General features: G+C 42.8%; 1 protein-coding gene across 6 annotated transcripts in view; it reads left to right on the top strand.

The window, feature by feature from the left end:
- Positions 1-21,505, top strand: part of ITPRID2 (ITPR interacting domain containing 2) — a 55,577-nt gene that overhangs the window by 29,606 nt on the left and 4,466 nt on the right. For all 6 annotated transcript variants that reach the window (XM_074967714.1, XM_074967715.1, XM_074967713.1 and 3 more), the window contains 7 exons: positions 3,271-3,362; positions 8,263-9,462; positions 12,132-12,209; positions 14,177-14,304; positions 15,406-15,556; positions 17,826-17,891; positions 18,718-19,125. In XM_074967714.1, coding sequence (XP_074823815.1) covers positions 3,271-3,362; positions 8,263-9,462; positions 12,132-12,209; positions 14,177-14,304; positions 15,406-15,556; positions 17,826-17,891; positions 18,718-19,125 — 2,123 coding nt within the window. The remainder of the gene's footprint in view (positions 1-3,270; positions 3,363-8,262; positions 9,463-12,131; positions 12,210-14,176; positions 14,305-15,405; positions 15,557-17,825; positions 17,892-18,717; positions 19,126-21,505) is intronic.

The following is a 21,505-nucleotide window of genomic DNA, read 5'->3' on the forward strand; positions in this document are numbered from 1 at the left end:
AGCTAGGGACGCTTCATAGCATGGTTTTGCACACCCGCCCATCCTGGCTAATAGTCATTGATGGACCTATCCTCCATGAATTTATCTAGTTCATTTTTGTACCCTCTTGTTGTCTTGGCCTTCACAACATCCCCTGGCAAAGAGTTCCACAGGTTGACTGTGCATTGTGTGAAGAAATACTTCCTTTATTTGTTTTAAACCTGCTGCCTATTAATTTAATTTGGTGACCCCTAGTTCTTGTGTTATGAGAAGGAGTAAATAACACTTCCTTATTTAGTTTCTCCACACCAGTCATGATTTTATAGACTTCTATCATGTTCCCCCCTTAGTCATCTCTTTTCCAAGCTGAAAAGTCCCAGTTTTATTATTCTCTCCTCAGATGGAAGTTGTTCCATATCCCTAATCATTTTTGTTGCCCTTTTCTGTACTTTTTTCCAATTCCAATATATCTTTTTTGGTATGGGGCAAACAGAACTGCATGCAATATTCAAGATGTGGGCATACCATGGATTTATATAGAGGCAATATGATATTTTCTGTCTTATCTATGCCTTTCCTAATGATTCCCAAAATTGTTAGCTTTTTTAACTGCTGCTGCACATTGCGTGGATGTTTTCAGAGAACTATCCACAATGACTCTAAGATCTCTTTCTTGAGTGGTAACAGCTAATTTAGACCCCATCATTTTATATGAATAGTTGGGATTATGTTTTCCAATATGCATTACTTTGCATTTATCGCCATTGAATTTCATCTGCCATATTGTTTCCCAGTCACCCAGTTCTGTGAGATCCCTTTGTAACTCTTTGCAGTCTGCTTTGGATTTAACTATCTTGACTGTAGTCAATTGGGATGCTTCATTTGCATATGGAGTCTGATTTGGTTAACATTTTCCTCGCTTCAGTGTAATTTGTCTTGTAGGCAACAATGATTAATAGTTATTGTTAGCGAACTAGTCGTGCAATTATGTTTCAGCATCTTTTGAACACTCTTTTGCAGATAGAAGAATACAGGTGCTTTAATTCCTTATTGAATATTTTGGGGAAAATATGTCAATTAGTGATACTGCTGTTTGGTCCTCAAAGTTTTTACTATATATGTATTATATATGCCTCCATCTTAGGCAGCATGAGTTCATAGATGTATAAAGTTCTGTACTATAGGAGTGTTATTGTGAAATGTACAATGGGTATCTGCTGCAAAACTTGCAGTTCTGAGTTACCCTCATGGGGTCCAAGAGTTCATGCCCAAATATTTACACAGCAATTTTACAGCTCCGCAGCCCAAGTCTCGCAAGCCTGAGGCAGCTGACCCGGGCCAGCCATGGATATTTTATTGCTGTGTAGGCATACCCTAAGAGGCATGGTACTGAACTCTCAGCTCATGGGTCAGGGTAGGGACTACAGTAACATTAAGCCATGCTTGCACATCCTGGATTTCTCCAAAGGCTGAAGGGGCCTGTGGGCCTGTCTAAGTAACAGTGGTCTCTTCAGAATGCCCACTAGGCACTGTTGCTACCTGAAATCTCTGCAGTATCTCATACTGCAAACCTGCAGTCAACACCTGCCCCCAAAACATCTAAAATGCTAGGGCTTGTGAAGGTATCTTTGGCAGGCAGTCTTATGGCTGCCTTTGGAGTTCCTGTACCAGGAGAATCTTTCCATGGGTGGAACCAGGGCTTTTAGAGCCCCTTTTATGCTATTCCAGCCATCTTACCTAGAGTAAAGGGAATGGGGATGAGGCAGGGGAACAGGGAGGAGGATCTCACCCTTTGTGCTTAGACTGATGCCCTGATTGTCATGTTTTCAGGGGCATTTTCTCAGGCTACATTTTGCATGTGGACTCTGAGCCTGTCAGGGATAAAAACAAAATCTAATTCTCTGGCTTTTTTCAGAGGTCTGACAACCACTTGCAAAGGCCTAGTGTATGTGTGGCCTTTTCTGATCCCTGCCGTAATGTGAAGTTATGACTGTTTATTGCCCTCAGCTCCCTGCAGTCCGTTCTAGACTGGGAGATAGGCTGGCAGAGGCTAGTGGTCTCATGTGGTGTCTCCTTTCCCCCTTCACTGGAGGAAGGAACAGCCCTGCCATCTGCTGCAGCTGTTGGGTGGGAGGGGGGAAGTGCAGCAAACCACTGGAGCACTGACTGCATGCGTATCTGGGTGGCCACTGGCTCAGCTTTGGGGAAGGAACCTTGGAGGAAGTAAGGGGTTAGTAGCCGCAGCATAATGCAATTTTCTTTCGCCACCCTCGAACACAGGTAAGACAAATGTAAAAGATGGCCAGTATCCCACGGCTAGTCAACATTTCCCAAGTAGGACATTCTGAGAGAGCCTTTTGTACTTTCTCATGTTTCAAAGCAATCCCCCCCCCCCAAAAAAAAAAAAAAAAAACCACACACTTTGCCACCAAATTTTGCTTTTTGTGATGGATGATTTGGAAATGGGACCATTCTATTTCTAGCTTTCAAAGGCATCTATTGTCTTGGTATCTCAGCAAAGCATAAAGTTAATGTGCTTTAATTTAAAAGTCTCTGTATATAAACTTTGTCACAGTTCCCTTCTCTGTGGTCCAGCAAGGACACCCGCTCTTGGCTCCTGGCTCCTCAGCCATCACCTCTCTTGGGCAGAGACCCGCATCTTTCTTCCCCCTAACTGGGTGTGAAGGCAGCACAGTTCTCTGGCAACCCTGTGATATTCCCAGAATGCCTAGACAAGCCAGGCTCCCCAGCTCCAACAAGGGCTCTGGCAGGAGGTAGTCTTTCAGACCCCACAAAGGGTTTTTTTTCTGTGGCTTACCAGCTCATAACCACTTGAGCTCAGAACAAGCACACCCATGAATAGGTTAGTCTCTCCTTTGAGCCTTTGATCTTGAAATTCCATAATCAGCAGGCAATGATCCTCTCCTCAGGGCATAGCTTCAAAAGGCTGGGTTTTTGCATAACCGGAGGAAGGTGGGGCATTTGTCGTCGCCTCCCTCTAGAAAGTCCCATGAAAAGCACTTGACCCTGTTTGTCCCAAAAACCCATTCTTGCCTGGCACATTGTTCAATATCCTTTGACATTTATACCACTTCCCAGGGTTACACCCCGTCTCCCTCCTAGAGAGGTTAAATACAATCCCAGCCCACAATGGTACATAAACCATTAATTTAATACAATGGACCCTAAAAGATAGATAGATTTTTAATTCAATAAAATCTCCCAAGGATATTGCAGGAAATTGCCAAATCTGTCTCAGACTTATCATAGTTTCCTCGTTTTTCTTTACAGACCAACTATTGCGAACTGCTAGTCAGCATTCTGATAGCAGTGGCTTTGCTGAAGATTCGTCTACGGATTGCTTTTCGCTTAGTCACCTTCAGGTAAGCTGCTCGTAGATTCTAGCACAATGAGTTCCTGGTCCATGACTAGGGCTCTGAGGGTATATACACAGCTCACGGCAGTGAGCCTCCAAGCCTGGGTCAGCAGACTTGGACTTGTGGAGCTTGCTAAAACTAGCTGTGTAGACATTGTGGCTTGGGCTCTGAAGGCTAGGGAAGGGGATATCCATGCAGCTATTTTTAGTGCCATAGTGCGAGCCCAAATCTGTTGAGCCAAGCTGGGGAGCTCACTGCTGTGGGCTGCTGCTAGCTGTGTAGATGTACCTCTAGAGGCTACAGTAATACAAATACTAAACAATGATAATAACATTGTGGTTGGAGAAGTGGCTGATTATTGTGATACTATTTTTGTTTTGTTTTATCAGTCCTGGATCCTGACAGGATTTTCCATTTCAAGACTGGACTTGTCTGCTCTCCTTTTGTAGCTTTGCATTGACTTTTTTTGAAGTCTTCTAGATGGATAATCTGATCTGAATGATTTGGGACCTGGGATAAGCTTTACGTTCAATATTTCCTGTTCACTGATTTTTGGTAAACCTTTGCTCACTGGCTGAGCCTTTAAAACTGCTTCCCCTTCTTTCATAATATCCAGTGAGCAAAGATTAGTATAAATAGGACAATGTTTTTTTCTGCTAATCATTCAGTTTTCGTATATTGATGGCTATTTTTCCACCTCACTGGCGTAAATCAAGAGTAAATTGACTGAAGTCAATGCTTTTATGTTAGAGTAAGAGTAAATCATTCCTGGTCCGTGCTGATCTTCAAACTAGTTATAAAACTTGTCTAAGGTCCCATGTACTCCTACTAAATAAAACCATGTTGTAACTAACTTCTTAGTGGCCTAGATGGGACCCAGTAGTGATGGTTGTCTGTGTTCATTAGAAAAATGCACTATGTTTTGATTTCTGTTTTACTTGTTTTAATGGGTACATCAAGAAATTATGGTGAATGAGACAGTATTAGTTTGTGCTATGGAATGTTTAGACTGTTGCCTTCGCTGTTTTATTTCAACCAAGTACATAGTTGAATGAAAAAATCTGGGTGAGTGGTTAGGCTAATATAAGACGAAAGTGAGAGCTTGGCAGCTGGGGAGAGGACTTGGGGGGAAAAAAAAGTCTCAAGGAATAAAAATGGGTAGAGATTGTTTTCTAAAATCATGGTAAATTAGTGCCATCTACTGTTAAATAACTTACTCTAACAGCTCCTTTGAAATAGAAGAGCAAACTGAAAAAATTGGAGCTGCCAATACATTTCCCACTCCTCCAAATTCTAAAATAAAGATTTCCGAGGCAGATGTTGCATTCCTTTGGGTTGTTTTGAAGGGGTATATCAAGGACTTCCTCTGTCAAAAGGAAATTGGAGGGATTCTCCTTCCAACAATTTTAAGACTGTGGAGATGACTTGTGGATGAATAAGGTATAACAGGTTTCAGAGTAGCAGCCGTGTTAGTCTGTATCCGCAAATAGAAAAGCAGTACTTGTGGCACCTTAGAGACTAACAAATTTATTTGAGCATTGGCTTTCATGAGCTACAGCTCACTTCATTGGATGCATGCGGTGGAAAATACAGTGGGGAGATTTATATACATAAAGAACATGAAACAATGGGTGTTACCGTACGCACTATAACGAGAGTGATCACTTAAGGTGAGCTATTGCAAGCAGGAGAGTGGGGGGAGTGGGGGTGCCTTTTATAGTGATAATCAAGGTGGGCCATTTCCAGCAGTTGACAAGAACCTGTGAGGAACAGTAGGGGGGGAAAAATAAATATGGGGAAATAGTTTTACTTTGTGTAATGACACATCCACTCCCAGTCTTTATTCAAGCCTAAGTTAATGGTGTCCAGTTTGCAAATTAATTCCAATTTAGCAGTCTCTCGTTGGAGTCTGTTTTTGACGTTTTTTTTTTTTTTTGAAGAATTGCCACTTTTAGGTCTGTAATCGAGTGACCAGAGAGATTGAAGTCTTCTCTGACTGGTTTTTGAATGTTATAATTCTTGATGTCTGATTTGTGTCCGTTTATTTTTTTACGTAGAGACTGTCCGGTTTGGCCAGTGTACATGGCAGAGGGGCATTGCTGGCACATGATGGCATATATCACATTGGTAGATGTGCAGGTGAACGAGCCTCTGATAGTGTGGCTGATGTGATTAGGCCCTATGATGGTGTCCCCTGAATAGATATGTGGACACAGTTGGCAACGGGCTTTGTTGCAAGGATAGGTTCCTGGGTGAGTGTTTTTGTTGTGTGGTGTGTGGTTGCTGGTGAATATTTGCTTCAGGTTGCGGGGCTGTCTGTAAGCGAGGACTGGCCTGTCTCCCAAGATCTGAGAGAGTGATGGGTCGTCCTTCAGGATAGGTTGTAGATCCTTGATGATGCATTGGAGAGGTTTTAGTTGGGGGCTGAAGGTGACGACTAGTGGCGTTCTGTTATTTTCTTTGTTGGGCTTGTCCTGTAGTAGGTGACTTCTGGGTACTCTTCTGGCTCTGTCGATCTGTTTCTTTACTTCAGCAGGTGGGTACTGTAGTTGCTTATTAGCACTGTAGTGTCCAGGAAGTGGATCTCTTGTGTGGATTGGTCCAGGCTGAGGTTGATGGTGGGATGGAAATTATTGAAATCATGGTGGAATTCCTCAAGGGCTTCTTTTCCATGGGTCCAGATGGTGAAGATGTCATCAATGTAGCGCAAGTAGAATAGGGGCATTAGGGGACAAGAGCTGAGGAAGCGTTGTTCTAAGTCAGCCATAAATATGTTGGCATACTGTGGGGCCATGCGGGAACCCATAGCAGTGCCACTGATTTGAAGGTATACATTGTCCCCAAATGTGAAATAGTTATGGGTGATGACAAAGTCACAAAGTTCAGCCACCAGGTTTTGTCCTAGTGTCTTGTCCAATCTAGCTTTTAAATGTAGAAGCCCCATTGTCTGGTATCACTTCTCTAGGGGAACCATTCTACAGTCTAATGGAACTCACTTTTCCTGCTATTCCTTTTTATTATTATTTATTATATTACAGTAGTGTCCAAAGGTCCCAGTTAGGATTGGGATCCCCCACTGTATCTATGCTCTGTTCAAATGCATATGCAGACACAGATCCTGCCATGAAAGCTTACAATCTAATTTAAGACAGGATGCAGGATGCTCTGCATTCTGCAAGCTTTTTCATGGGCACTGCATCCATAGTGGCTAGGATGGTGTTTTCAGGAACATCACCGATGGATTGTAGTTTCCTCAGGAAATCAGTGGTGTCTCGAAGATAGTTAGGAGTACTGGTACCTTAGGGCCTGAGGAGGGAGACTACATAGCCAGACAATCCCGCTGTCAAGGTGCCAATGCCTGAGATGATGGGGCGTCCAGGATTTCCAGGTTTATGGATCTTGGGTAGCAGATAGAATACCCCTGCTCGGTATAACAGTAGACAGACAGCTCTGCAAACTTTGTAAGTTACATTAGTTTAACAGAAGCAACAAAGAGATTAATACCTATGAATATGAAGCTCGTGGCTGAAAATTCTGTTTAGGGCAAAGTGGAGAAAGAAATTATTGCCTGATATACTCCATAAATGATCTTGTAATAGTAAACAAATTGATAGAATCTTTATGGTGGTGCAGAGCAATAGAAATCAGAGATTGGGAAAAAAATTCTTGGGTCTTCTAATACCAGTGCCATGGCAAGCCCCCGATTGTACCTTATACACATTTGTGTGGCACTGGCCAGGTGGCTCTGTGCACCACCCTGTCTGCAGGCGCCACCCTTGCAGCTCCCATTGGCCAGGAACTGCAGCCAATGGGAGCTGCAGAGCCGGCACTTGGGGTGAGGACAGCATGTGGAGCCCCCTTGCTTGCCCCCATGTGTAGGAGCCAGAGACGGGACATGCCACTGCTTCCGGGAGCCTCGCGGAGCCATGGCACATGTGGAGCGGGGCAAGCCCCTGACCCCGCTCCCCATCAGGAGCGGGGTAAGCCCCGACTCTGCTCCCCGGTGGGAGTTCGAGGGCTGGATCAAAAGGTCTGACAGGTTGGATGCAGCCCATGGGCCGTAGTTGGCCCACCCCGGGGCTGGTAACATGTGGAACTTCATAGAATCATAGAATATCAGGGTTGGAAGGGACTTCAGGAGGTCATCTAGTCCAACCCCCTCCTCAAAGCTTGATGGTTCCAAGTCATGTAACAGTACTGGGATTTTGTGTGTGTTCTTAAATAAATGAAATATGTGTTCAACCTAAATTTTCCCATTCTTAATTTCATCCCATACCTCAAAGTGACACCAAGTGCTCTCATCTAATAATTCCTCTCACTCGTTGGTGTCTACCCCTTCTATACACCTAGATATTTCCAAGACAATTATCACCTTCGTGTATCAGTGTTGAATAAGAACCTTCAGATAAGAGTGGCATCATATCTGGACACCCTGCTCCCCCATAGTCATCATTTACCTAAAATATATGTATTTGCTATGTTCTAATATTTTTCTTTATAAGTCCCTGAAGCCCCCAAATTACTTTGCTCTTTCTCTCCGATCTACCTTCATTTTATATTTCTGGCAATGAGGTATCTAGAATGGAACGTAATATTATAAAGTTGTATAGAAAGGACCCTGGCTCACATGCTTTGTAACATCTATTTTATTGTATTTGCCTTGGCCTGTTTCAGTGTCATATCTCATTATATACTCCTGTTTAACTTCCTCTCCAATATAGTTCTTTCAGCATTAGTGATTCCCAGATTTCTCCCTCCCATTGAATACCTGTATTTAGGATTATTTTCCCCCAGAAGTATGGACTTTCTCTGTCACTAGCCTGAATTTTATTAAGGTAGAAGTTGTATTCTTAGTGTTCTCTCACTTCCTTTGGCATTTCTCCTATCTCTGCTTTGCCTTTCACAGGTTCATGAGTCTTTGCAGGCTATGGGAAGCAGCGCTGACAGCTGTGACAGTGAAACAACAGTGAAGTCGCTTGGTGAGGAGATTAAGACACCAATAGCCGAAGAACAGATGGATTTCAATGAGTTTGAGGAAAAGGAGGAATTTCTCTTCATAGAAGTTGAAGTACCTTCTAAGAACAGAACAGGAGATGTTGAGAAAATCATGGAACATGTATCTGATGAGAGCCAAGGTAGTAAAAGCAAGCAGACTCAGACATCAGATATGGGTCAAGGGGATTTCAGTACAGAAAGTGAAGAGGTTTCCACTCAGCAGAAGGAATCTGAATTACTAGAGGAAGGCAGTGATGAGAGTGATCTGGACAAAAGCAGTGAATGCGAATTTCCTCAGTACCAAACACACCATATTCTCAGATCAATGGCATCCATTGAAAGCAGCAGTTCATCCCCTTCTGCTGTGGACAGGGTTAATGTTGCTTTGCAAAGAGCCCAGACGAAGATCAGCAGCACTTCTGATTCCAGAGTAGGGCGCACTCTACTCACGTCAAAAGATCTCCTCCTCTTAAAGCAGACACACCAGTTTGCCGGATCAGGTTATCCTCTGAGGCGGTCCCAATCCCTCCCTACTACATTACTGAATCCTGTGAGAGTTGTCTCTTCTGTAAATGTCCGGTTATCTCCAGGAAAAGAGACTTTGTGCAGTCCCCCTTCTTTCACCTACAAGTATACACCCGAAGGGGAAGAGAAACCAGTGGATGAGGACAAGAAATCAGTGACCAAGACAAATGACAGTCCGCCTACCTGTAAAACCACGCTGTTCATTGCCCCTTCACCCACGAAAAAAGAAACTTCCCAGAGTGGGCTGAACAGGTCAGTGAATGAATCCAGTCACAACAAATTACAGAGCTGCCCGTTGTCCATACCAGCACACACATCTCAGTCAACATGTTCTCTCCACTCTATTCCTTCTGATTGGCAAGACAGGCCTTTGTGTGAACATATGAGAACACTGAGCAACCATAGCATCCCAAGCATCTCAGGATCTTCCTGCGGTGCACTAACTTCTGCTTTTGGATGCCCCTACTCTCCAAGGCATGCTGGATATCCTCATCGGCCTCATGCCATTAACCCGCCCTCTACTGTTGAAATGCAGTTGCGCAGAGTCCTGCATGATATCCGCAACTCTCTGCAGAATCTCTCTCAGGTAAGAGAAAATCAAATTCAGAGCTGCGGTCAAAAGGGGTTTTTTTTGGTTGTTGTTATTGCTGTTGAAGTCAATGCAAAATGTTAATCTAGTCTTAAATGTGACCTAGATTTATCCCAGCTGTGTTCTGTCAAATAAATCAAGTTGTAACATGATGCTCCAAAATGTGACATTTTGTGCAGGGTTAATTTGATGTTATTTATGAACTTCTGCGTAAGATCATCTCTCCTGGCTGGCTTTGCTTTTACTGGCTTTCCTTAATGCAGTTGACACAATGATGATCGTACTTTGTGAAATTGTGAAAAAATGAACTGTGTTGTCTAACTTAGACTTGCTCAGATTTTATTTTATTTTACACATTATTGTCCTCACCTTCAAGGATCTGCTTAATTCCCTCTTCTTCACTCCATGCCTTCAGTTAGCCAACATTTTCTTTTTTACATTCTCCATCCTTTCTGCTCCACCAGCCACAATACTCCATTAGTCTCTGTATCTCACAGACATCTCTGTCTGTCCATTTGTGCCATCCCTGTACGTGGAACACTGTTCCGGTCCCCAGCCGATCCACAAGATGCTTCACTCTTCCCATTAAAGTCCCTGGTTAAGACCCACTTTTGCCGTAATGCATATGTGAAACTAGCCAGCTTAGACATCTGATTACTCAGAATATATACATTAAAATGTAAAACCCACTCTTTACCAAGTTATGCCAGGCACTAGCCCTTGCTGATTAACCTCATAGTCTTATTGATATCCTTCCTTCTCCACCTTCTCTTTGGCTTGATATCCTCTTTGCTGGCTAACTTTGGCCCTGATCCTGTAGGCTGCTCTGCCTGGGCATTGGAATCTACATGGTCAGAGCAGTTGCAAGATCAGGGTGTTGGACCCCAGTCCTCTCATGTGATGTTTGTGGGTGGATTCTTATGCCCCTGTGGAGCCCCATTCATTTTGATGGGTTTGATGCGGGGCAGGGCATCAACTTGCATGCACACTGTGGCACGTCCAGGACCTCAGTCTGTATGCTCCTTGGCACAGGGATGAGGAGTTCTGTCTGTCAAAAGTGCCTAGTATATGTGTGGGTACCAGTGGAATTGATGAATGATGATGAAGTTGTTGATCCTTTTGTGGTTGCCATTTGTCAAAATTTAGCACCCAGTCTTGGCATAGGGCTGACTATATTGACTTTCAAACCACTGGGACTGCTCAGCACTGTAAGCACTGTGCTGGTAGTACGTCTTTTCAGACTAGGACCTCATGTCTAGACTGAGAATTTTACAGAGAAATTCCTTCCAGTGAAAGCATGTATAGACAAGGCTATGGAAGCACTACAGTCTTCTCACCATCATGTTAACTAACCCTGGTGAAGAAGAAGCCACTGGAGCCATGTCTTTAGCAGGATTCTTACTGGTGCGAACACCAGATCAGCTGATGCAAATGAGCATCAGTGGGAATAATTTTTGTAAAATATCCTAATGTAGATAGGGTCTGACACCCACCCATCCCAATCCCACACCAAGTATATTCTCAGCCAGGCCAGAGTCTCTATCCTGATTACTATATTTCACTCCATCAGTATTATTACTGGACATGTTTGCATGAGAATTTGTCGCTTCTCTTTATTCTTTGTACAAAGTTGTCCTCTGTCATATGACAAGTAATTGCTGCGAAGGTGACTGAAAAGTTCCAAACACTAGATTGCAACTTCGGGTCAGGGATAAAGAAGAACAGATAAATTCCAGAGGGTGGGGAAGAGAGGGACGAAAACCTTATAATGCTCATGTTTAAGCAAACCTCCTCTTACAATGTGTTTCAGATTTTCTATGGCATGTCAGTTGCCCTTTGAACTCTCTCAGAATTACATTGGACAAACCACATTTTTCTCAAATGTTTCACCTATGCGCAGTTGTTTTCAACTGCAGCATGTGTGTACGTGTAACACTTTGCAAATTCTGCCTTGCTGCTCCATTCCTGGATGCAGCAAAACAAAGAGAAGTAGTTTTTCAGAAAACCACATGAAGGCAGGGACCTTTGGATGCCGGCAACAGGTTGACGTAAAATACAAAAAGGGCAAATCTGCACAGTGAAGGTCTATGTGATCATGATGTGAAAATGGTGCCCTGTTTTTGTTTGTTTATACAAATCCTCTTTGCAGCCCTAGAGGTAATAGTTGCTTGTAATCCATTTTTATGCTGCATTAGCAGGTTAGTCAGAACTACTTAAATGTCAAAGACGTTAAACAAATGATATAGGCCCAAACATAGCCTTGTTTCCTGCGGCCAACATGATAACTGCGACATGGTTATTTTTCTATCTCAAGTTTTAATTCAGCGCTTTGCTGGTACTGAGTCTATGGGAAAACATGCTTCAATGATGTCCTGTCTCTCTCCTCTTTGAAGGCTGTTCTGCATGCCCCCCTTACATCAAAACCCCCTTTCATCGTAATTATATCAGTTGTAGAGCACGTATTGCCACAAAGGCGTTGTTGTTTGACTGGTGCTGCATGTTTTAATTTCCTTCTCAGACTCTGCACAGCTGACCTTCTCTTTTAGGATTCTGTACTGCTGTCCGTCACCGTAGTGTCCGAGTGCATGAGGATTGATTTGTAAAATTGTCTTATTGGTGTTTTCAATTACAGTGGTTCGTCTTTATTTATTTATTTATTTATTTAGTACCCTGCGATGAGAGGACACGATCTTGCTGTTGGCTCCTACAGTACTCACAGATCATCCATTCTACCTCTGTATGAAGTAAGGAACAGTACATTTGTTTTTATTAATAACTAGTAATATTTCAGTAGTACCCTGAATGTGCTGTGTACTGTACAGACACAAGTCACCAAGGCCCGATGAAATACACCCTAGAATACTCAAGGAGCTGAGTGAAGAGATATCTGAGCCATTAGCGATTATCTTCAAAAATCATGGAAGATGGATGAAAGTCCAGAGGACTGGAAATATAGTGCCAATCTGTCAAAAGGGAAATAAGGACAACCCCGGTAGTTATAGACCAGTCAGCTTAACTTCAGTACCTGGAAAGATAATAGAGCAAATAATTAAGCAATCAATTTGCAGACACCTAGTAGATAATAAGATGATAAGTAACAATCGGCATGGATATGTCGAGATCATATTGTGTCAAACCAACTTAATAGCTTTTTTTGACAGGGTAACAAGCCTTGTGGATAGTGGGGAAGCATTAGATGTGGTATATCTTAACTTTAGTACCGCTTTTGATACTTACTGTCTTGCATGACCTTATCATAAACAAAGTAGGGAAATACAATCTAGATGGAGCTACTATAACTGGTTGGAAAATCATTCCCAGAGGGTAGTTATCAGTGGTTCACAACCTAGCTGGAACGGGATATCGAGTGGGGTCCTGTAGGGATTGGTTCTGGGTCCGGTTCTGTTCAATATCTTCTTCAGTGATTTAGATAATGCCATAATGTTTGTGGATAATACTGAGCTGGGAGGGGTTGCAAATGTTTTGGAGGATAGGATTAAAATTCAAAATGATCTGGGTAAACTGGAGAAATGGTCTGAAGTAAATAGGATGAAATTCAATAAGGACAAATGCAAAGTACTCCACTTAGGAAGGAATAATCAGTTGCACACGTACAAAATGGGAAATCACTGCCTAGGAAGGAGTACTGCGGAAAGGAATCTGGGCATCATAGTGGATCACAAGCTAAATATAAGTCAACAGTGTAACGCTGTTGCAAAAAAAGTAAACATCATTCTGGGATGTATTAGCAGTAGTGTTGTAAGCAAGACACAAGAAGTAATTCTTCCCCTCTGTACCGCTTTGATTAGGCCTCAACTGGAGTATTGTGTCCAGTTCTGGGCGCCAAGTTTCAGGAAGATGTGGACAAATTGGAGAAAAACCAGAGAAGAGCAACAAAAATGATTAAAGGTCTAGAAAACATGAGCTATGAGGGAAGATTGAAAAAATGAGTTTGTTTAGTCTGGAGAAGAGAAGGCTGGGAGGGGACATAACAGTTTTCAAGTACGTAAAAGGTTGTTACAAGGAGGAGGGAGAAAAATTGTTCTTGTTAGCCTCTGAGGATAGTACAAGAAGCAATGGGCTTAAATTGCAATAATGGCAGTTTAGGTTGGACATTAGGAAAAACTTCCTCACTGTCGGAGTGGTTAAGCCCTGGAATAAATTGCCTAGGGAGGTTGTGGAATCTCCATCACTGGAGATTTTTAAGAGCAGGTTAGACAAATGCCTATTAGGGATGGTCTAGATAATACTTAGTTCTACATTGAGTGCAGGGAACTGGACTAGATGACCTCTTGAGGTCCCTTCAAGTCCTATGATTCTATAATGACACAGGCACTGCTCTAAAGAGCTTACAAATAGGGGCCCAATCTCACAAACACTCATGTATGTAATTTTTTTTAATACAAGTAGTCTTATTGAAGTGAGTGGAACGAGATTCATGTTGAAAGTTATTCATGGGAGTGAGTGTCTGCAGGGTCAGACACTAAAAGTTAAGCCCAAATTTCTCAGTAGTTTTTTAAACTGGCTGCTTTTCTGTGTCTTAACTACTTCAGCCTGTGACTCCAGTCATGTAACCTGTGGGTGGGCCTTTGTGTGAAAGTCAGTGGAGCTCTGCATGCGGGTGGAGGTCCACCTGTGTGGATCCAATTGTAGGATCAGGGCCTATAAACAAAATTCTGTGCGTGACACCTTCTTGTTCATACCTTTCTAGAATACTTTTCAGGAACTACAGGTTGTGAGGCAGAGTCTAAACCTGTTTAGAACACAAATGATGGATTTGGAGTTGACTATGTTGCGTCAGCAAACAACAGTTTATCAGCACATGACTGAAGAAGAAAGGTAAATATCATTGTTTGAGGTTTTTTTTTTAAAAAAAGAGAAAATAAGCACACATCTAAACTTATTTGGTCCAACAGAAACTATTATATGATAGGGACCTGCTCCTGTTCCCATTGAAGTTAAAGGCAATTTTCTCATTGACTTGCCATTCAGCAGGACGAGGCCTGAATTTTCTCTCACATTTTGGTTGCTGTCTCCCCATCCCCATGCCTGTAATTCTTCTCTTCTGGTTTTTCTGGTCCGCCTTTTGCACCAGTCAGCAGAACCCTTGTCTCACTCCCCTGCGTGTTTTTGATAGTTGTGGGTTTTAATGAGCTTTTATCAAAGGCCACTTGTAATTTTTTTAGGTTAAATGTTTTTGGTTTAGATATTTTTCTCTCCCCCCCCTTTATACAGAAATAAATACATTGCAAAGTGTTCAGATGTTCTTTCAACCCCCAGCTGCCATGTGCAGTTTAAAAATTATTTTGGCAATGTTTAACTGTCCTGACCATGGATTTCAATAAGAGCTTCATCCAGCTGCTCTGGAACAGTTTTAAATATTGCTCATCTACTTCACACATTTAAAGCAGCTCTTGACTTGCCTAATTCAAAACTAATTAAATTCGCAAGCAGTTTGCCTGTTGATAATGGCCTCTTGACCCTGTTTCTACTACTGATTGTGAAGAGAGAACCAGGCAGGAGAAATAAATTTTGATCATGATGATGTTGTTGGTTTTTTTTTTTTTTTTAATTTTGAAACGAATCCATTCAAAAAAATGTGTATAAATGTCTAAACTCCATATGCTTGACTTATATTGAATTTAATTTGAAACTTGTGGAACACATCCCTGTTATGCAGAAAAGGAATGTGGCAGCCAACCCCCCTCTCTTTTACAGATAGCCACTGACATAAGTTTTCTCTTTGAATTTATCCTTTTGCTCCCTTCCCCTTCACTACTACTCAGGTGGCAGCAGGTTTCCTGTGAACGAGCATCATTCAATACTGAGGTGCACCGTGGATTCTGGTGTCCTTACTGCCATGTTGCTTCAGAGGATGTGATGGATTATGGCTCTTGGCTAACAGAATACTGTTGTTCTTTATCATTTACCTGCATATAGATACGAAGCTGATCAACTGCAGAGTTTGAGAAAATCGGTCCGCATGGAGCTACAGGAGCTAGAAATGCAGTTAGAGGAACGTCTACTTGCTCTGGAGGAACAGCTTAGAACTTTACATATGTCTTCACCTTGCAGACCTCAGACGCTCACAGTGCGTATTGCTCTGCAATAAGTATTCATATATCTTAGCAGCACGTTTACTTTAATTGCATGTTGAAGTAAACCACAAGGTCTCCCTTACAGTGCAGAAGACACCAACTTGGAAATCAAAATAGTCTCCAACCAAAGCTTTGAATATTTTCCTTGACTAGTTGGGAAAATAATCTGTTGAATCTTGGAGGTGTGTTTTTAGTTTAGTTCAGAAGTGACGCTTCATTGTTATCTGTCAGGGGGTCTTTCAAATTTGAAGAGGAAGTCCAAGCTCAGGGAAAACAAACTAAAATACAGTGTTCCCCACTTTGAGGCTAAACTATTAACACCTAGCTGTGCAGATCTTTTTCTCACACCTTGGGCTTTCACACCACTTCACTTCTGCCATTCTTCTTTCTCCTGTTTTCTTCAATCCCCACCCAAGAAATCTACCTGAACTCCCACAACCGTAACCATCATGCATCACTGCAACCCTAGGGGCTGGAGGTGTTCCCTCAGGAGTTCATCCACGCCGCTCCTTTGCTAGCCAAAAGTCATTGTAGAGAGCAACAGGAGGTGCATACTTATGCCTCAAAGAGGTGGAGTGTGCTACCGCTAGTGTTGTCCCCCCAGTGAATGAAGGACTGGACATAGGTGCAAATTTGTCTCTGCTTTTCATTGTGCCACCTTTCTTCTGGTTTCCTTCCCCTTCTCTGTCTCTGCTTTGCTTCCTTTTATTGCTCCTCTTTTGCCACCATCCTACAAACTATATATGTACCCCCTACTCAACAATTAAGGAAGCACTAGTAACACAAACATTCTTCTGGGAAAGAAAAGAGACATACACGTGTGTGTCAGTGGGGTAGGAGAGAAACTGTTTCATGTCTCGTCTTTTCTTTAATTCTCCCTCTTCCCCCACCCTCTCAACAAAGTACTCTTGTGTGTCTGCTTCTGCCACTCCATCTCAGACCATGGCACTGATGAGAATGACATAGTCTCTGACAGTTTCTCTTACCTCTCACAGCCAATGTTGTTATAGGTTTCAGAGTAGCAGCTGTGTTAGTCTGTATCTGTAAAAAGAAAAGGAGTACTTGTGGCACCTTAGAGACTAACAAATTTATTCGAGCATAAGCTTTTTTGAGCTACAGCTCACTTCATCGGATGCATACAGTGGAAAATATAGTGGGGAGATTTTATATACACAGAGAACATGAAACAATGGGTGTTACCATACAGACTGTAACAAGAGTGATCAGGAAAGGTGAGCTATTACCAGCAGGAGAGCGGGGGGAACCTTTTGTAGTGATCATCAAGGTGGGCCATTTCCAGCAGTTTACAAGACCCCTCTGCCATGTACATTGGCCAAACTGGACAGTCTCTACGTAAAAGAATAAACGGACACAAATCAGACGTCAAGAATTATAACATTTAAAAACCCGTCGGAGAAGACTTCAGTCTCTTTGGTCATTCGATTACAGACCTAAAAGTGGCAATTCTTCAACAAAAAAACTTCAAAAACAGACTCCAACGAGAGACTGCTGAATTGGAATTAATTTGCAAACTGGATACAATTAACTTAGGCTTGAATAAAGACTGGGAGTGGATGTGTCATTATACAAAGTAAAACTATTTCCCCTTATTTATTTCCCCTCCTACTGTTCTTGTAAACTGCTGGAAATGGCCCACCTTGATTATCACTACAAAAGGTTTCCTCACTCCCCCCCACTCTCCTGCTGGTAATAGCTCACCTTTCCTGATCACTCTTGTTACAGTCTGTATGGTAACACCCATTGTTTCATGTTTTCTGTGTATATAAAATCTCCCCACTATATTTTCCACTGTATGCATCCGATGAAGTGAGCTGTAGCTCACGAAAGCTTATGCTTGAATAAATTTGTTAGTCTCTAAGGTGCCACAAGTACTCCTGTTCTTTTTAATGTTGTTATAGAAGGTCTGTGTGCAGGAGCAGCAGGGACACAGGCCATATCCTCCTCTGTGGGACTCTGTCATGGAGAAATTTTTGAAGCACAGGAAAAACTGAGATTACTGTGATCCAAAGCCAAATTTAAAGTCTTGGAGTATTATAAATATACATATATTTTAAAACCTCTCATAGAAAAAGGCCTGCTTTTTAAAATGACTGAAATAGACCCTCTTTAACCAGCTTTATATGTGTCCTGATTTCCATGTTTTTACTTCTTCAGAATGTTTCTTACTACGCAATATATTTATTAACATTTGACAGCTTAAAAAAACAAACCTCAATATACTAATTTTGCTTAATATTCCAGGGCATGTATGGCAGCAGAAGCACTGATAATCTGTCATGCTTTTCTCCACTGAACGTAATGGAACCAGTAAGTAATTTTGTTTTAAACATTGTTAGAAAAGGCTTTCTTAAGAAAGGTGGGACAGGTTTAATATTTATTAGAGGCCTGATCCTGCAAGCACTTACCCACGTGAGTAGTCCTGTTGAAAACAGTGGCACTGCTCAGGTGATCAAAGAAACCCATGTATGTAAGTATTTGCATGATATAGCTTATGTTTTAGGAGAAATGTGTGGAGGGCAGGTGTTCCTTGGGTTTGGCTGGCTATTGTTGGCACATGGTGAGGTTGCTGCAGTACTTCTCTTTTATGCTATGGTCAGTTATTTGCAGTTCCAGGAGCCTTGAATAAGTACCCTTTTTGTCATTAATTTATTTAGATTTAGACAAATAGAACTATAACAGACTTCATAAGAAAGCTTTCCAGAATTTGCAGAAACATAGGCATCTTTCAGTTGCTTTACTTGGGGGAGAAACCATTTAAGACTTATGGATATTTTTCATCAGCTTTGACTGGGTGCATCCATTGTTACAAAAGTCAGTGGTTTGCAGCACTGCAGTCATTTTTATTTAGTTTGGCTTTAAGTAGAAGATTATTCCTTATGATCCTTGGTTGCAGTCACAAAGGCAAAGCATGTACATATCACGGAATGACTAAGTGACTGAATACATAAGAAAAATAGGGAGAGTCCTGTCTGCACATGACTTATGTCGTTCTGCAGAACAGTGTGAATTGGCGTTGCCTGTGAGGTACACAGGCAACACACCAGTGAGTACCATTTTTCTAGTTGTTGTTGTCTTAAGTCATTATAGAAAATACAAGGGGAAATAAGACAAACTGGTTTCTCTGCACTCCTAGGTCTCTGAACTTATTCGAGAGCAGTCGTTTCTGAAGTCAGAGTTGGGACTGGGAGAGTTTGGTTTGGAAACTCTTCCAGCAGAGGGATCAGAGTCGGTGTTCTCTCATGGAAACTCAGATTCTTCTTCAGTGTGCTCCAGTCACACAAGTAGAAAAGCTGCTGTAAACTCATCGGAGCTGACTGGAAAATCCAAGACCCAAAGCAAGAAGTTATACCGAGCATCTGTTGCCTTAACGCCCACCCCACCGGCAAGAGCAGGCACTGGGCAGCAAGCTGAGTGCTCTGAGGAGTCTGTAGACTCCAAATCAGAGGTGGAACAAAAACTTGAAAAAGTACCTCTTTTGCCTTCAGTGGATGAAATTCACAAAAGTGTGGAGAACGAGGAGCTGCAGCAAGTCATACGGGAGGTGAGAAAACATGGTCAGTCTACTGGGGTCCTGGGTTTTTAAAATGTTGCTTAGTTGAGGTTTTAGTTGTACTGCACTTAACTCTTTGACACTGGGAAGCAGGATCCTCTCCCCTGCCCTCCCTGCAAACTCACTGGAGCCTGCAGCAGTGGACCTGCTGTCAGCCACCAATGGGTTGAATCATAATTGTTTGTTATATCTGAGAAAAACAGTTAACAGCACCTTCTAGAGCAGTGGTTCTCAAAGCTGGTCCGCCACTTGTTCAGGGAAAGCTCCTGGAGGGCCAGGCTGGTTTGTTTACCTGCCGCATCCGCAGGTTCGGCCGATCGCAGCTCCCACTGGCCGCGGTTCACCGCTCCAGGTCAATGGGGGCTGTGGGAAGGGCAGCCAGCACGTCCCTCGGCCTGCGCCACTTTCCACAGCCCCCACTGGCCTGGAGCGGCGAACTGCGGCCAGTGGGAGCCGCGATCGGCCGAACCTGCGGACGCGGCAGGTAAACAAACCGGTCTGGCCCGCCAGGAGCTTTCCCCGAACAAGCGGCAGACCGGCTTTGAGAACCAGTGTTCTAGAGCACATAAAGGATAACTGGTTAGTACTAAGGGGATGGTAAGGAAGAGCTCCTCAGGGCCTCTGCTTGGTAGCACTGAAAGCATGTCAGGCTTCAAACTAAAATTACATTGGAAGGTGTTTCTCTCTGAAGTTCATCTGGCAGTAAGGGCTATTTGGGGTTAATTTATTGATGAAACATTGTATCCAAAAGGTCTCAACAGTAAATTTTAAGGAGATTACTCTCTACCTCTTTCCCTGTCCCTCCCGCAAAGCCATTGCTAGTTCTAGAAGTGTGACTGGAGTGAGCTGTGGTCAGAACAAATGACTCCAGCTCTTCTGAACCATTATAGTGATCCCCATCTGTGTGTATGTGTTTGGACCAGTTATCTGTTGTCTGTGAAAGAAAGGGGGGGTTGGTTGCCACATTCTTCTTCTGCAGGTTTGGTTTTAAAATAGGACAGTGACATATTTTCTTAATTGCATGTAACTGGCCATGATAGTTCAAATTTCATGACACCGAAAATACTAGGGAAAAGGAAATCAAATATTTTTCTCCCGGAAGTGCTCCTGTGGGAATGTGGACTTTTCGCTCTGTGCACTGAGCACAGGAATGGGAACCAGAAAGTTTTAATCCCAGCTCTGAAAATGACTCACTGGCCTTCAGCAGGTCACTTAAGGCTCAATTGTGGCTTTGCCGTGAACCCTGAAAAAGGGCAGTATGCAGTTGTGCTGTCCCAGGAGCACACCACAACCAAATTGTGACTCTCTGAGCCTCAGCCTAATACCTGGTCCCCAGTTGCTCCAGGATGTTGGGGGTGGGGAAGTAATCTGATCCAGCTCTATACATAGTACAGTTGTACAAATTACTTCCTCAAGCAGGCCAGTTTTAGCTCCACCTACCTGTGTGGAAGGAAAAGTAGCAGCCCTAGGGAGATTGCCTTCCACCACCCTCCTTCCCCTGTGTTGCCACCCACAATGCAGATAGCACTGTTAGATCGCTTTACATCTTCAAAGCACTGTGAAAATATTAAATATCCTTCACCCCACCACTGTGAAGCAGGCAAGTAAATAATAATCCCATTTTACAGGTGGAGAAACAGACAGAAGTGGGGTCACACTGCAATCCTAGCTATGCTACCAGACTTTGGGAGGGAGCGGGGAGGGTAAAGGAGCATGAGGCCCCCCCTTATTCCTACTTAAATAGGCTAAGTTCTGAGCTCCCTCAGTTTTCCACAAAAGCACTGAAACTTTGTGCTCTGGTAGAAAAACTAAACAATGAAAATAAAGAATCCTTGAAGTTTTCAAACACCCAGAATTTTTCTGTGCCATTAAACTTAGATGGGCAGGAATGCTTACACTGTAAAATGGAGCACAGAATGGTAAATGATATAATACAGGTTCTTGAGAGCATGACCTCTAGTTTGAGAAGAGACTGAAGGAATTTAATCTGTTTAGATCTGGGTAACTGCCTAACTAGACAAAGAAAAGAGAGAGAAAACTGCAGTACAAGGGCTGGACACCAGTGTTAAAATTGAGTGAAGTACTAATGTTACAACAGGATACATCTAGCTTAGCTAATATGGAAAACACTTGGCAGTGCGGTCAAACAGACGAGTCCAGCTTTCAATACCCTTGCTAACCCTAAATAGTACCTTACACCCATGAGTAGCCCCACTGAAGCAACTGGGACTATTTGTAGAGTGTGGCCCTATGCAATGTGAGTAAGGGTTTCCCAACGTGGCTGTTAGTGAGGTACACCTGGAGTGATTGATTGCATCCTTGTATCTGTGATGAGCACTAAGAAGTAGACATTTGCTTCCTGCCATTGCAC

This window comes from Natator depressus, chromosome 11 (genome assembly GCF_965152275.1).
Source record: "Natator depressus isolate rNatDep1 chromosome 11, rNatDep2.hap1, whole genome shotgun sequence".
NCBI classification, from domain to species: Eukaryota; Metazoa; Chordata; order Testudines; family Cheloniidae; genus Natator; species Natator depressus.